Source organism: Pithys albifrons, chromosome 1 (genome assembly GCF_047495875.1).
Source record: "Pithys albifrons albifrons isolate INPA30051 chromosome 1, PitAlb_v1, whole genome shotgun sequence".
NCBI lineage: Eukaryota > Metazoa > Chordata > Aves > Passeriformes > Thamnophilidae > Pithys > Pithys albifrons.
Genome location: NC_092458.1, coordinates 125415807 through 125432186, shown reverse-complemented (window position 1 = coordinate 125432186; position 16380 = coordinate 125415807). Strand labels below are relative to the sequence as shown.

The 16380-nt window shown below is 50.8% G+C and overlaps 1 protein-coding gene across 3 annotated transcripts in view; it reads right to left on the bottom strand.

Moving 5' to 3' along the window:
• RUNX1 (RUNX family transcription factor 1) overlaps window positions 1-15841 on the bottom strand; it is a 202566-nt gene extending 186725 nt beyond the window's left edge. The window contains exons 1-2 of one of the 3 annotated variants that reach the window (XM_071567259.1): window positions 15729-15841; window positions 15413-15526 (exon numbers count right to left, since the gene is read on the bottom strand). In XM_071567259.1, the coding sequence (XP_071423360.1) occupies window positions 15413-15467 (55 nt within the window). In that variant the 5' untranslated portion in view covers window positions 15468-15526; window positions 15729-15841. Of the gene's footprint in view, window positions 1-15412; window positions 15682-15728 lie in introns of those variants that run through there. The other 2 variants (XM_071567284.1, XM_071567268.1) reach the window with 2 other exon arrangements.
• Between the last annotated feature and the right edge of the window lie 539 nt (window positions 15842-16380).

Below are 16380 nucleotides of genomic sequence, written 5' to 3'. Positions count from 1 at the left end.
CTGGTAAAAAATATTCAGTATGGATATTTTTTTATGCACACTCCTTGGCAGTCAAATACATTATCCACTTGGGTATTTTTATCTTCATTGTTTGCTAACTGGAAGCATGTTGGTCTCCAGATGCAGAAATGAAAACCAGCAGCCCAATGAGCAATGCAAGTCCTGCACTAGAAGTGAAATGTTTGGGTTAATTTGCCCGTGGCAAACGTTGCAAACAGCAGCAGTTCATAAGAACCTCAATGACAAGGTAGTTTGTTTTCTCACCAAGGAAAAACAAGCAGGGGAAACTTGGCTGCAGTCAATTATCTCCTGAAACAGGACAGCTAATGATTTTTATATAGGTTATTTGTCTAATTTCTCAGTGCATTCCTTCTTTGAACTGCAGTTTCCAATAGGAGATGCCTGAATGTTTCCTGCATTTTAGGCAGAGAAAAAAAAAAACAACTTAGAAATCCAGCACTGCCCTGCAAGAAAAGGGGTTGAGACTTTGACAAGTCTCAGGAAGCAAGTTAAGGAATGGTGAAAAGATTTTCCATGTGAACAAGTTGAAATCTGTCAAGAAATTCTGTTAAATGATGGTTTGGATTTTGTTTGAACCAGAAACTCTGAGTGAGGAAGTTGCATTAAGTTAAAACTTCAGCAGGGAGGGGGCATTGTGCCCCTGTGCCCCTCAGGTGAGCCCCACCTGCAGAGCTGCTCCAGCCCTGGGGGCAGCACAGGAAGGACCTGGAGCTGCTGGAGAGGCCAGAGGAGGTCCCAGGATGGGCAGAGGATGGAGCAGCTCTGCTGGGAGGAAAGGCTGGCACAGCTGGGACTGGCCAGCCTGGAGAGGAGAAGCTTTGGGGGGACCTCAGTGTGGCCTTCCAGGAGCTGAAGGAGCCACAGGAAAGATGGAGAGAGACCATTTGCAAGGGCTGGAGGGACAGGACAAGGGGAATGGCTTCAAAGTGCCAGAGGGCAGGGCTGGATGGGATATTGGGCAGGAATTGCTGGCTGGGAGGGTGGGCAGGCCCTGGCACAGGTTGGGCAGAGCAGCTGTGGCTGCCCCATCCCTGGGAGTGTCCCAGGCCAGGTTGGACAGGGCTTGGAGCAGCCTGGGCTGGTGGGAGGTGTCCCTGCCCATGGCAGGGGTGGCACTGGGTGGGCTTTGGGGTCCCTGCCCATGGCAGGGGTGGCACTGGGTGGCTTTGGGGTCCCTTCCAACCCAGACCATTCCACAATTCTATGACCCTGCTGCAGCAAAAAGCAGACATGTGAAATGGGGTCACTGCCCTGGGCCCTCAGTGACAGAGCTGCAGGTTGTTACCACCTTTTCCTGCAGAACAGCCCTCACAGATCTCACCCAATGCCCCAAAAACATCACCCAGGTCTTTCCACTGCTTTATTTGGCTCTTTGATCAGATACCAAGCACACAAAATACTGGATTGCTTCAACTGCCCAGTAAAATGTGAACCTAAATCTTCTTTCCTTGTACAGAAATCCCTCTAATGACATAAAGCCACCCCACAGGGGAACCATAAATCCCTTTTCATGCTGGTATTGCCTATTTACAGCTGAGCACTCTCCCAGACAGGATCCATAGAATATCCAAAGTGGGAAAGGTCCCACCAGGACCATCCAGTGCCAGCCTGGTCCTGCCCAGCACACCCCAACAGTCCCCCTGGTCCTGCCCAGCACACCCCAACAATCCCCCCGGCCCTGCCCAGCACACCCCAACAGTCCCCCTGGCCCTGCCCAGCACACCCCAACAGTCCCCCTGGCCCTGCCCAGCAGACCCCAACAGTCCCCCCTGGCCCTGCCCAGCACACCCCAACAGTCCCCCCTGGCCCTGCCCAGCACACCCCAACAGTCCCCTGGCCCTGCCCAGCACACCCCAACAGTCCCCCTGGCCCTGCCCAGCACAGCCCAACAGTCCCCTGGGCCCTGCCCAGCACACCCCAACAGTCCCCCTGGTCCTGCCCAGCACAGCCCAACAATCCCCCGGCCCTGCCCAGCACACCCCAACAGTCCCCCTGGTCCTGCCCAGCACAGCCCAACAATCCCCCCGGCCCTGCCCAGCACACCCCAACAGTCCCCCTGGTCCTGCCCAGCACACCCCAACAGTCCCCTGGCCCTGCCCAGCACAGCCCAACAATCCCCTGGCCCTGCCCAGCACACCCCAACAGTCCCCCTGGCCCTGCCCAGGACACCCCAACAATCCCCCTGGCCCTGCCCAGCACACCCCAACAGTCCCCCCTGATCCTGCCCAGCACACCCCAACAGTCCCCCCTGGCCCTGCCCAGCACACCCCAACAGTCCCCCCTGCCCTGTCCCATTGCCCAAAGGCTCCTGCAGCTCTGGCAGCCTCGGGGCCGTGCCCACTGCCCTGTTATGTGTATAAAACTGTTCATATTGGTAAAGATTTTTCCTCCAAAGTAAAGGAAAGAGGCTGTTTGGGGCTGACATTTTCTGCTACATGGTGTGAAACAGATGCACCTACAAATATCCATAAAAATAATATCTCTCCACAAAATAGCACTCAAAATAGTTTGGATTTTTTAATAAAAATGACTATTTGAGGAGAAAACCAACCCACCCCAGCAATAAAAGTTGTGATTGTTACTCCAAAAATTAAATGGTTTATCACTTTTAAACCCAAGAAGTTTGTCTTTTTTTTTTTTTTACCTAGACAAGCCATTCACATTCTTTAATTTCCACAACAGCCCGAGACACTGCACATGAAACTCTGTTTCATTCAGAGAAGTAAATCATTTTCTCCAGTGCAACAAGGCACAGCCAGAAGTTGTTAATTTTCCTATGTGAGACCTGAATCTTGGTTTCAGTGTTCAACTTTCTTTATGCTCAGTGTGAAAAATATGTGGGTGTTCAGCCCTGTATCTTATCCAGCTCAGAGGCTTCGTGCAGGAGCTCCAGGGAGAGCTGGGACAGAGACTAAGGTGTCTTTTTCCTTTCAGAAGTGGCCAAAATGATGGACAAAGTGGTGAGTGGATTTTTTTTGCAGTGTTTGGAACAGTTAAATCACCTTATATTGCAGTAATTGGTTCTCCAACAGCTGTGCAAGTTACAGACTCAATCACAGAATAGGCTGGGATGGAAGGGGCATTAAAGATCATTTTGGTCCACCCCCTGCCATGGGCAGGGACACCTCCCACCAGCTCAGGCTGCTCCAAGCCCTGTCCAGCCTGGCCTTGGACACTCCCAGGGATGGGGCAGCCACAGCTGCTCTGCCCACCCTGTGCCAGGGCCTCACCACTCCCACAGTCACTTATTTCCCCCCTGTATCTGATCTAAACCTCCACCCTTTCAGTTTAAAACCATTCCCACTTGTTCATAAAGTCTTATCTTGAATGCACCTTCCAGACATGAATTTGGTTACACCTGACCCGTGCAAACCCCGAAGTTCATTTCCATGTAGGTCGTGGAAAACAGAAGCATTTTACAGAAGTCTGATGTTATCTCGTAACTGTATTTTAAAATATCAAGCACTTCCTCTGAGCTGGGTGTGGTGTGTGGGATCATCTCAGTGGCCTCTCTGGATGGTGGGCACCATGGCAGGATGGTCTGAAGTCCTGCCACGTGGAGAGTGCACAGGTGAGGCCTCCTCCTCCCTGTCCTTTGCTTGGAGAAAGTGTCTTTACTGCTGTTTTCCAAAGGTGTGATGCTCTCCTGGAAGTCCTGCCCCTCTCTGTCCTTTGTGTAGGACCACAGCGTCTCCTCACTTGCTGTGGACACACATCCCACCTGCCCCTGGGGAGGATCAGACCATTGATGTACAAACTAAAGACAAATCAACAACATCTTACCAGGGACAAAATCCCAGCCAGCTCCAAACTCCTTCAACAACCCCGTGTCATTCGCCATAAAGAGCTGCTCCATACCAGGAACTGCTCCACACCAGGAACTGCTCCACACCAAGAGCTGCTCCATACCAGGAGCTGCTCCACACCAAGAGCTGCTCCATACCAAGAGCTGCTCCACACCAGGAACTGCTCCACACCAGGAACTGCTCCACACCAGGAACTGCTCCACACCAAGAGCTGCTCCACACCAGGAACTGATCCATACCAGGAACTGCTCCACACCAGGAACTGCTCCATACCAGGAACTGCTCCACACCAGGAACTGCTCCACACCAGGAACTGCTCCACACCAGGAACTGCTCCACACCAGGAACTGCTCCATACCAGGAACTGCTCCACACCAGGAACTGCTCCACACCAGGAACTGCTCCACACCAGGAACTGCTCCACACCAGGAACTGCTCCATACCAGGAACTGCTCCACACCAGGAACTGCTCCACACCAGGAACTGCTCCACACCAGGAACTGCTCCACACCAAGAACTGCTCCATACCAGGAACTGCTCCACATCAAGAGCTGCTCCACACCAAGAACTGCTCCACACCAAGAGCTGCTCCACACCAGGAACTGCTCCATACCAGGAACTGCTCCATACCAGGAGCTGCTCCACACCAAGAGCTGCTCCACACCAGGAACTGCTCCACACCAAGAGCTGCTCCACACCAGGAACTGCTCCATACCAGGAACTGCTCCATACCAGGAGCTGCTCCATACCAAGAGCTGCTCCACACCAAGAGCTGCTCCACACCAGGAACTGCTCCACACCAAGAACTGCTCCACACCAAGAACTGCTCCACACCAAGAGCTGCTCCACACCAGGAACTGCTCCACACCAGGAACTGCTCCACACCAAGAACTGCTCCATACCAGGAACTGCTCCATACCAGCAACTGCTCCACACCAAGAGCTGCTCCACACCAGGAACTGCTCCATACCAGGAACTGCTCCATACCAGGAGCTGCTCCATACCAAGAGCTGCTCCATACCAAGAGCTGCTCCACACCAAGAGCTGCTCCACACCAAGAACTGCTCCACACCAAGAGCTGCTCCACACCAAGAGCTGCTCCACACCAAGATTTCCTATGTGTAAAAGAGACAAACCCATGAATTCCCAAGCCAGAGTTCTGCTGCTTGGCATTGCAGAAGTTACCCTTGGACTGTAATGCCACGTCTTTTTCAGCCTCTGTGTCACGGAATCACAGAGTCATTGAAGCTTGCAGAGACCTTCAGAACCATCCAGTCCCACTATCACCATTGCCACAATCACCCCCAATCCATGTCCCCAAGGGCCACATCGAGACACCTCCGGGACACTCCCAGACACAGTGACTGCCCCACCTCCCTGGGACACTCATTCCAAGGCCTGACCACTCAGACAGGGAAAAAGTTTTTCTAATCTCTGCTCTGCCCCTGCCCTGGTGCAGTTTGAGGCCATCTCCTCTTCCCCTTTCCCCTGGGCCATGGCAGAAGAGCCTGACCCCCCTCACTGCCCCTCCTGGCAGGGAGTTGTGCAGAGCAATGAGGTCCCCCCTGAGCCTCCTCTTCTCTGTGACCATTTTGTCCAAGTCTGTGTGGAACCAGGATAATACCCCAGGAGTTTGCTCTGGGGCACCATTTCTGCCCCATCCATGCCTGAAGGAAAGGAGAAGTGTGGCTGGAGGCCTGTGGGTGTCAAGCAGTGCTGGCTGAAACCTCCCCAGCCTGTCTAATACCAGGAGTGAAACCTCAGAGGTGCCTCTGCTGCCCACGCTCAGCACCACAGAGGGCACTGACGTCTTCAGGGTTGGCTGGAGGTGACTCCCACACTTCCAAAAGGACTCTGAGGGGCTGGAGCGTGTCCAGAGAAGGGAATGGAGCTGGGAATGGGTTGGAGAACATGTTCTGTGAGGAGCAGCTGAGGGGGCTGGGGGGTGGGGGGTTGTCTGGAGAAGAGGAGGCTCAGGGGGGACCTCATTGCTCTGCACAACTCCCTGCCAGAAGGGGCAGTGAGGGGGGTCAGGCTCTTCTGCCATGGCCCAGGGGAAAGGGGGAGAGGAGATGGCCTCAAACTGTGCCAGGGCAGGGGCAGAGCAGAGATTAGAAAAAGTATTTTCAGTGGAAGAGTGGTCAGGCCTTGGAATGAGTGTCCCAGGGAGGTGGGGCAGTCACTGTGTCTGGAGTGTCCCAGACGGGTCTGGATGTGGTCTTGGGGACATGGATTGGGGGTGACCCTGGTGGTGCTGGTGGCACTGGATGATGCTGCAGGTCTCTTCCAGCCTTGATGTCTCTGTGGTTCCACGATTTCCAGAGACACATTTCTGGCTGTCACAGCACAGGTTTGTGCTACAAACCCTTGTGAAAAATGGCCTGGTGAGAGATGCAGGGGGTTGAGAAGGTGCAAGAGCTTTGCCCCAAAGGAAGCACATGCTCAGCCCCACGCTGTGCTGCTGCTTCACCCTGAGCACACAAGGCATTTCTGAAACACTCCTCTTTCCCTTTTAAAGACCACAAAAAGGCACTTGAAGGGCTGGGTCAAAGCTTTCTGAGGGTGCTGATTTGAGGAGGATGGCAGGGCTTGCCCTAAGTACAGCAGCATGAAGTGTTTATAGCAAATCACATAAAACTTGACAGGTTTCAAGTTTCCTTCCACTGCATTCATGGAAAGGTTTGTCAAGAGACATAAACCTTTCAACTTTCAGACAAACCCCTACCTAAGGGCAGCTTCTGAGCTTCTCAAAATCGCAGCTTCAGTGTGAAACCAGATGACAGAAAACACCCTGCAAGACAGAATACTCATGAGGCAAAAGGAAAAGCCCCAAGGGCTGTCTCGGACCAGTTTTGGGTTCTCTGGAAGCAGAAACTCAAAACAAAAAGCACAGATTAGAAAGAAAAAAAGCCCAGATAGATCAAAGGCAGAGAAAATGTTCTCACAGATCTTTGTGAAGTGAAAGTGCCCAGTTTTACAGAGTTCCACTCTCAAGCAGAAGTGCTGAGGTCTCTGGATGAACTGGATGAATTGGAAACTCCACCAGGTACAGCCAGTCCCTCCCTGCCCTCACCCCCAGCTCCTCTCCTCTTTTAATGGCCTGAAAACATTTTTATATATAAAGAATTTGGTGGTTTGGACTAAAATGTATCTTGGTCATAAACCCAGCTCTGCCTGGGATCTCAGGGAAAGAAAAGGCATTTTTTTTGGGAGTTGCTCATTGGGAATGTGTATAATTTCTAGTCCTCGTTGCACTGGCAGCAAAAGGGTGAAGTGTCCTGATTTCAGTGTCACTGTGTTGGTGCACAGACCTCACCCACACACTCCAGACCTCTGTAGGTGCTCTCCTGCTTTAAACACCCCCACTGTCCCAGCCATGCACTTCAGAGAGGAGATATCCTGCTACTCACCCACTTTTTGGGAAGCTGACTCAAGTTCTGTACAAACATTATCCATCCTCTTGAGATGACAGAGGAGGTAAAGAGGGAGTGTGATGTTTTCTTGTCCTTCTCTCAGACCAGTGAGTCACCCAGCCAGTGGCCTCTCTCTCCCCATGGCCAGTACCAGATGTCATGGAGGAAGCCACAAATCATTTGGCAGATGACACACCTGCTTACATTAGATCTGCCCTTCCAAGCTTTAACAGAGATGGTTTGTGCTCCGAAATATGGCAGTGAAAGGAAGGGAGAACTTGATCCTTCCCAAGCTGGTTATGTGCTTGACCCACTGATACATATTAAGAAACTGTTGATGATCTTCAAGGTCTTTTTCAGCCTAAACATCTCTGTGATTCTGTGCACAGGGTGTGACTCTTGGGGATGGTCCTTTGCAGGACAACATGATCCTTGTGGGTCCCTTCCAGCTCAGCACGTTCTGGGATTCTGTGCCACTCTGTGATGTGTAGACAGATCCAGTTGTTTTAAGGATTCTGTGACACTGTGATGTGTAGACAGATCCAGTTGTTTTAAGGATTCTGTGACACTGTGATGTGTGGACAGATCCAGTTGTTTTAAGGATCCTGTGACACTCTGTGATGTGCAGACAGATCCAGTTGTTTTAAGGATTCTGTGACACTCTGTTATGTGTAGACAGATCCAGCTGTTTTAAGGATTCTGTGACACTGTGATGTGTGGACAGATCCAGTTGTTTTAAGGATTCTGTGACCCCGTGATGTGTAGACAGATCCTGCTGTTTTAAGGATTCTGCTAAACCTTTGGGCTCAATGGTATTTTATGGCAAAGAGCTCCAAAATTTGACCACCCACTGTTTACAACAAACTCATCCTACCTTGGCCCATGGACTAAGCACAGAGGAGGGGCCAGGAGTGAGTGACAGAGATGACTTACCCATCCTCCATCCCAGAGCCAGAGATACTTTTCCCTTGCCCTCCTGCTGGAGCTACTGGACCTGAAGTGATGCCTTTGCCCAGCAGCCCATCAGGGTCCCCCCATTTGGGCAGGAGCAGCCCAAGGCTGTGCTGGAGGTCCCCAGAGCTGTGGGGTGAAGCTCTGCTCCTCCTCCTCCTCCTCCACAGAGCTACCAGGGCAGCCAGGTAGTCTGTGGCAGCCTCCTACATGCAAGCCTTGTCCTCCATGTGCAGGAGGAGGGCACGTTTCCCTGCCTTGTCACAGGGGTGAGAAACCTCAAACTGTCACTTTGTGAGGTGCTGCAACTCCCAGTTCCTGCAGAGCATCAGCCCACCCTGACATTTTCCCCCCTTAGCTCCTGAGAGACACAGAATCATCAAGGCTTGCAGAGACCTTGAGCTCATCCAGTCCCACCATCAGCAGCACCACCAGGATCACCCCCAATCCATGTCCCCAAGGGCCACATCCAGATGTGTCCTGAACACTTCCAGAGAAAGTGACTCCATCACTCCCTGGGACACTCATCCCAAGGTCTGACCACTCTGACAGGGAAAAAAGAAATTCCAGCCTCCCCTGGCACAGCAGAAACCTCTGGGACCAGCACATACAATTTTCATTTGACAGGATGTCAAACTCAAATGAGCTTCTCCTGTTTTGGGTTATTCCAATCTCATAATTTTACAGAGAAATGTCTCTGCTGTTTCCTTAGGATTGTTTCTGCTCAGCTTTTCAAACCAAACCTATTTATCTCTGAACACAAGAATAGTAATTTCTTTGCCACTCTCTATTTAGGTATAGACTGTTCCCTCTCAGTTAACAGGATGATGCAGACACTCATTCTGAGTTGTGAAATAAAATTCCAGACAAGTTCATAAATTGCTTCCAGTATCACTGGCCTTGTCAGGCATTTAAAGATAAACAGTTCTTTTGGGAGTCATGCCTTGGCAGCCAAATTAAGTCATCATTATCTTCTAGTCAGGAAAAAGATGCAGTTTCTTTTCTACTTGTATTTCATATTCTGGCAGTGGGGGGGAAGATACTTCTATTTTCCACCAGGGAGCTACTTCAGAGCTGGAGTTTGTCACTCCTGGTAATAAAACACAGCACCAGGCAGAGGTGCCACCCACCAATCTCTAATTAATGGCCTTATGATAAAGGGCAAGGACAAGTCAGAGTGGGGGATCTGCAAGCCAAGCCTAACCCTAAGCCCTTGCTAAGACACTTCACTGCACTGGCTGTGAGTGGTCAAACACTCAGGGAGCTGCTCTGGCCTCAGATTAAATCTCCTGACCCTGAAGGCCAATGGGATCCTGGCCTGGATCCAAACTAGCGTGGCCAGCAGGCCCAGGGCAGTGACCCTTCCCCTGGACTCTGCCTTGGGGAGGCCACACCTTGAGTGTTGTGTTCAGTTCTGGGCCCCTCAGTTGAGGCAAGAGATTGAGGGGCTGGAGTGGGGCCAGAGAAGAGCAACGAGGCTGGAGAAGGGACTGGAGGTGGCACTGAGTGTCCTCTGAAACACCTCCAGGGACAGAGAATCCACCATGTCTTGATCCAACCCCACTGTGATCACCAGCCCAGAGCACTCTGTGCCCTGGGCTGGTGATCACAGTGGGGTTGGATCAAGGGTTGATGATCTCAGAGGTCTCTTCCTACCCAACTGAGAAGAGAAGAGCAACCAGGCTGGAGAAGGGACTGCGACAGAGAATCCACCATGTCTTGATCCAACCCCACTGTGATCACCAGCCCAGGGCACATGGGGAGAGGCTGAGGGAGCTGGGGGTGTTCAGCCTGGAGAAGAGGAGGCTCAGAGGTGACCTCAGCACTGTCTGGAACTGCCTGAAGGGAAGTTCTGGCCAGCTGGGGGTTGGTCTCTTCTCCCAGGCACTCAGCAATAGGACAAGGGGGCACGATGGGCTCAAGCTCTGCCAGGGGAAATTGAAGTTGGAGATCAGAAAGAAATTCTTTGCAGAGAGAGTGCTCAGGGATTGGAATGGGCTGCCCAGAGAGGGGGTGGATTCCCCATCCCTGGAGGTTTTTCAGCTGAGCTTGGCCGTGGCACTGAGTGCCATGATCTGGTAAAGGGACTGGAGTTGGACCAAGGGCTGGACTTGATGATCTGGGAGGTCTTTTCCAACCCAATCCATTCTATGATTCTGTGATTCTATCCTGCTCAGCTCTGGCAGACACTCCCCTTCCTGTGCTCAAGCCTCGAAGTGTTTCTCGAGGCTTTCAAATGCAAAGCGAGCTCAGAGAGGAGGCTGTGAAAGTCAGAGGCTGTGCAAGTGTTTTCTCCAGGTTAAGCCCAGGTTTTGACGAGCTTTGGTTGCATTTCCTATTCACAAGATGCAGTTGGTGGTTTGTGACGTTGACAGGAATTAACTCTTTGTCACAGCCTGAAAAGGTGCTGCAAAACTCCCCTTCCTGCACAGCAATGACACAGTTTGTGCTGCTGTGAGAAGAATCACAGAATGGCCTGGATTGGAAGGGACCCCAAAGATCATCCAGTCCCACCCCCTGCCATGGGCAGGGACACCTCCCACCAGCCCGGGTTGCTCCAAGCCCTGTCCAGCCTGGCCTGGGACACTTCCAGGGATGGGACAGCCACAATCCTGGAGGTGTTGGGAGGGAGCCTTTGGTGTCTCCACCCCTTCACTCACACACAGCACCAGGGACTGGAGGACTCTTCCAATGCAATTCCCACCACAAGGCCAGTCAGAACCACAAACATTCCATGAGAAGCAGCGTGTTGAGGGGCCCATGAGTCCTGGTAGAGAAATCCTTCAGAGGAGGAAGAGTTTTTTCACAGCATCACAGAATCATCCAGGTTGGAAGAGACCTTCAATGTCATCTGGTCCATCAACAGACCACCACCAGGATCACCCCCAATCCATGTCCCCAAGGGCCACATCCAGACCCCTCTGGGACACTTCCAGACACAGTGACTGCCCCACCTCCCTGGGACACTCATTCCAAGGCCTGACCACTCTGGGAGGGAAGAATTGATCCTGATCTCTGCTCTGCCCCTGCCCTGGTGCAGTTTGAGGCCATCTCCTCTCCCCCTTTCCCTTGAGACACCAGTCCCTCACTCCAACCTTCTTCCATCGCTGCTGAAGGAGTTTCTGCTCCTGCCCTGGGGAACAACAAGGTATTGCACAAAAAAAGCATCCATAGGGCTTCAAAGAAGACACAAAACCTTCCCTGCAGGGGGAATCCTGGATTCTAAGTCAGCTGTGGCAGGGCCAGTTTAGGTCTGACCAGAATCTAAGCTGGACCTCAAGAAACACAGAATCACAAGGCTGGGAAAGACCTTTGAGCTCATCCAGTCCCACTGTCCCCAGCACCAGCAGGATCACCCCAATCCATGTCCCCAAGGGCCACATCCAGACACCTCTGTGACACTTCCAGACACAGTGACTGCCCCACCTCCCTGGGACAACTCATTCCAAGGCCTGACCACTCCTGCAGGGAAAGAAAATTTCCTGATCTCTGCTCTGCCCCTGCCCTGGTGCAGTTTGAGGCCATCTCCTCTCCCCCTTTCCCCTGGGCCATGGCAGAAGAGCCTGACCCCCCTCACTGCCCCTCCTGGCAGGGAGTTGTGCAGAGCAATGAGGTCCCCCCTGAGCCTCCTCTTCTCCACACAACCCCCCCCAGCCCCCTCAGCTGCTCCTTCCAGGACATGTTCTCCAGACCCTTCCCCAGCTCTGCTTCCTTCTCTCTGGACTCACTACAGTTTTCTTTAGCATTTCCAAAGGAACAAACCCACATTTCCTGGATATTCCTTGGCACTGCTGAACTAAGAAAGTCTGCACTGTGTATTTTTCCATGACACCAAAGTTCTCTGCTGGAGTTCATTTCCATTTGATAAGAAACCCACCAAATGTTGTGCCACGAGTCTTCACTGCCTTGATTAATTAACACAGAAATGCAACACGGGCAAAACCAGGAGGACCATCCTTTGCATATTGAAATAATTAGACCTTGCAGCAAAAATGAGGCAAAAATGCCCTCCTGGAAAATATTACACTTTGTGCTATTTAGAGCTGCATAAAAGCCCAGGGAAAACATTAATTCTGTCTTCCTTCATAGCCAAAATTGTTAGGAAATCTTACAGGACCTCATAACATCCTCAAGAAATTAACAGAAATTAGGGAGGTGTGGAACCCTGTCATTATCTAGCAAGCCTTTAAAAACTATTTGTGTTCTAGTTAATACAAGGTTCCCCCTCCCCAGGTTTCATTTTGGTGCCCCTGCCCCCAAAAAGTCTCATTTTCTCAGCACCCAGAGCACACCAGTGGAGCTTTCAGTCCACTCCTCACTTCTTTACCTCGTGGCAGAAGCGAAGAGCTGGTGTGGTGTGATAGAAAAAGGGCCATATCCTTTGTGGTGAACCACATGCAATTATCATGTCAGGTTTTTCTGCCTCTGTCACTGCTCACGGGGACTGGAACAATGGCCCTGCTTCCCCACTCCCTTTTTTTTCCCAATTTTCACAGAGTATCAGGCTAAAAAAGTGATGGATTTCCTTCTCAGGGCATTGCGTGGACTGATAAAGAGAAATCCACAGCAGAAAACAACTTGTTATTTTTTCCCCTTTCCCTCACGGTTTCAGTTGAGAGAGAAAGTGCAATAAAAAGAAAAGAGACAGTTTTGGGGACATTTCAAATGACCAGCCTGTGTAAACACTGTTGAGAAATAGGCTGAGAACAACCGACCCTGGGGAGGATTATTTTTCTTGCTCCTCAGCCCAAACGTTGCTTTTGCTGCGCCCAAGATTTTGAAATTGTGTGAAATTCATTTGGGTAAAGAAAGGAACAAAAAGGGAACTGCTGGAAAACAGTCACAGGCTTCCATATTCAAACATAATATGCTTTTGTTGATGAAACTGTTGCTCTACAACTCAACCCAGGAGCTGTTGGTTCTCTAGCACAGGATGGTGGGAGTTTGGTTTTGTGCCAGGATCTCTATCTGGGGTACCAAAATTGGATGAATATGGAACCAGGGAATGGTTTGGGTTGGAAAGGATCTTAAAGATCATCTTCTTCCAAGCCCCTGCCATGGGCAGGGACAAATTCCACCAGCCCAGGTTGCTCAGAGCTCCATCCAGCCTGGCCTTGGACACCTCCAGGTGTTCTTAAGGTATCCACATGACTCTTAACCTTGCAGGACTTGTAGTCCAGTCCACCAAACCCCACAAAATCCTGGTACTGCAGCAACATTAATGACAGTAATGAGCAATAAGGAGGATAACAAAGTCCATTCTGGGGTGTTGAGTTAAATCACTTGCTGGATTAACCACCTTTAATGAAACTCCTCTTTTTCTGGATAAATCAGCCCTGGCTCCTCAACCAGCAGCTCTCAGGCTTTTGGGGCTCCTGCTTGAACCACCCTGTGCCCTGCCAGCCATCCTGGCTGTGCTGCCTCTGTGCCAGCACAACCCCACCAGCTTCACTCTGCTTTTTATCACAAGCACAGAATTTCCTCACTCAACCTCCCCAAGCTACAGATTAAACACTGCACAGTAAGAAAAAAAAATAAAAATTAAAAAGAGGCTGACAAATTGCAGGAAGATGCTGCTTGAAAAAAAAAATAAAAAAGAAACCAAAGAATTGCAGGAAGATGCTGCTTGAAAAAAAAAATTAAAAAATTAAAAAAAAAAAAGGCTGACGAATTGCAGGAAGATGCTGCTTGAAAAAAAAATAAAAAAAAATAAAAAAGATACCGAAGAATTGCAGGAAGATGCTGCTTGAAAAAAAAATAAAAAAAATTAAAAAAAAAAGGCTGACGAATTGCAGGAAGATGCTGCTTGAAAAAAAAAATCAAAAAAGAGGCTGACGAATTGCAGGAAGATGCTGCTTGTTGTTTTAGCAGTATTGCTTCCTTTGCCTGGTAGGGGTGCTGAGCCATGTCAGCTGCCAGAGCAGTTGGCCACGTCCCGCTCGCCCTTCAGCATCTCCCCCGCCCCGGCCAGGAGGTGCTGCGAGCTCTGCTGACTCACACCGGGCTCTCTGTGCTTTCCAGCGCCGCCAAACACAGATGTAGAACAACTTTTGACGCGGGGAAGGGCGAGAAGAGCGAGCGAGAGCCGGAAAGCGCTCGGGCAGGTTGCCCTGTGTGCCCACGTCCCCACGGGCAGCGCTGGGTACCACCCTGGTACCACCGCTGGTTGGGACGAGCCTTCCGCATTCCCAGCCCGCTGATTAACGGGCATAAACTCCTGACTCACCCAGCGAGGCCGGGAAAGCGGAGGCTGGGGCTGTACAGAGTTCTGAAGTGCTGCTGTCCTGCCAAGCACTGATGGGCACGGCGGTCCCTGCGCCTTGGCATCCTCTGGGGCGGGCAGGGGACAGGGGAAAAGTTCAGCCGGAGCGTGAGCGATTTGGGAAGGGAGCTCTGAGGCAGCAGACGAGCTGCCCGTGCCAGACCCTGGCTGGGCTGTGTGAATAACCCATGACTAACCCAAAGCTCCACGGGGGGTTGGGAGAACGCTACGAGGAGCCTCTCGGTCACTGGTTTAAAAAGAGCAGATTGTGGGTGAAGCCTTTCAAGTGTCCCCTCAGCCCTGGCAGGGCTGCCTCGCTCCTCTAAGGGCGGCTCCTTCACCCATCACACCCCAGCGTGGCATCGGCTCCGGGTTCCCCCACACCGCTGCTTTTCCCGAGCCACGTGAGTGGCAGCAGCAAACTTTAAGCAGGTTTCTGAGTTTTTTTCTGCCTTTCCCCTGGTGGACGTGACTTCAGCAGGGCTGAGGGGCCAGTCCGAGCGAGGCAGCATCACCCTCAGCTGGCTCAGCGCTCCCTCCCTGCACTACGCGTCGTTTGCTGCTGCCCGTCACTTGCCATGGCAGCGGCTCAAAAACTCCTAATTCTGACCCCAAAAAATTACAAAAACCCCGGATGATAAAGTGCTACCGTTGCTGTATCCGCGGTCATTCACACGAGCTGTTCTAGACCACTCTGATTTATGAAGAGCAAATTCCCGAGCATGTTTGAACGGCTTAAATGAGCCCTTGTTGTAATCTCTCCTAACGGACTGATAAAGTAAACGAGATGCTGTTCCTGCAAGCTCCATGTGAACTTCCAGGAGAGAGCCTCAAAGGAAAACTGAAGTGGAAAAAAGCATGTACTGCTACAAGAAAGTCCCCCAGATACTCTCAAAACATGAATTTTCTTAAGTATGGGAAAGTAAAAAGTATATTTAGAAATTCTGAATGGCACTTACCTCTCAAGAAGTGCTGGTAAGAAGGAAGTGACTCAAATATGCTGTTCGAAGCCATTGTTTCCTCTTTAAAACTCACTCTCTTTCTACTGGGAAGGAATATATGATTTCTTCTACCTTGAGGAGTGAAAAATGAAGACTGGTCATTGCCACCACCCTCCTCCCAGCCATCGCGCTCGGGGTTATCCCGGTGCCTCGGGAGCGGCACGGAGCAGATTAGGAGGTTCTTTTGCTAAAAGAACTCTGAAATTGTTTCTTAAAAAGAAGAAAAGGAAAAAAAAAAAAAAAGAGTGGCTTGGTTGTGGTTGATGATGCTTACCACCCTACGAAACCCTGTGGTTTGCAGTCACAGCGCTTCGCCCTCCCTGCTGACCAATATCCCGGACCCGCTCGGCTGTGACTGCCTCCGTACCCAACTTGTGGTTCTGTGGTTGTTTATGAGGCCCAAAGAAGTGTTTCACACAACCAAAATTACAAATTTAACTGTTCCCCTTTCCACAACCTGCCTCCATTGGTCCTCTTGGATCACATGACATGAGTGATGTAGCTTCTTTTTTTTTTTTTTTTTTTTTTGCTTTCCCCTTTTTGTTTTTTGGTTGGTTTTTTTTTTTTTAACTTTCTGAAGTCATGCCCTACCCACTCCACCTGCCCTCCCCGGGGCTGCTCCAGGCAGGGATGGACTCTGCTGAGGGAGGGAAAAGCAAAGTGACTCACCAGCCCTGATGCTCCAAATGGTCTTGCTGAGTTAGTTCAGCTTCACTTTGTTTTGTTGTTTGTGGTTTTTGGAACTCCTGATTATTTTGATAGAGATTTCATTGCTCCTTATTCAGTAGTAATTCAAACCTGGGTATAAGGCAGGATGTGTAACTCATCCTGTAAAACATTAGGAATCAGCTGTAGGGAAGACCACTGCCTGGGGAAAACCACTGAAAAAGATCTTTTTTTTTTTAAAAAAATGGAAAAAAATAAAG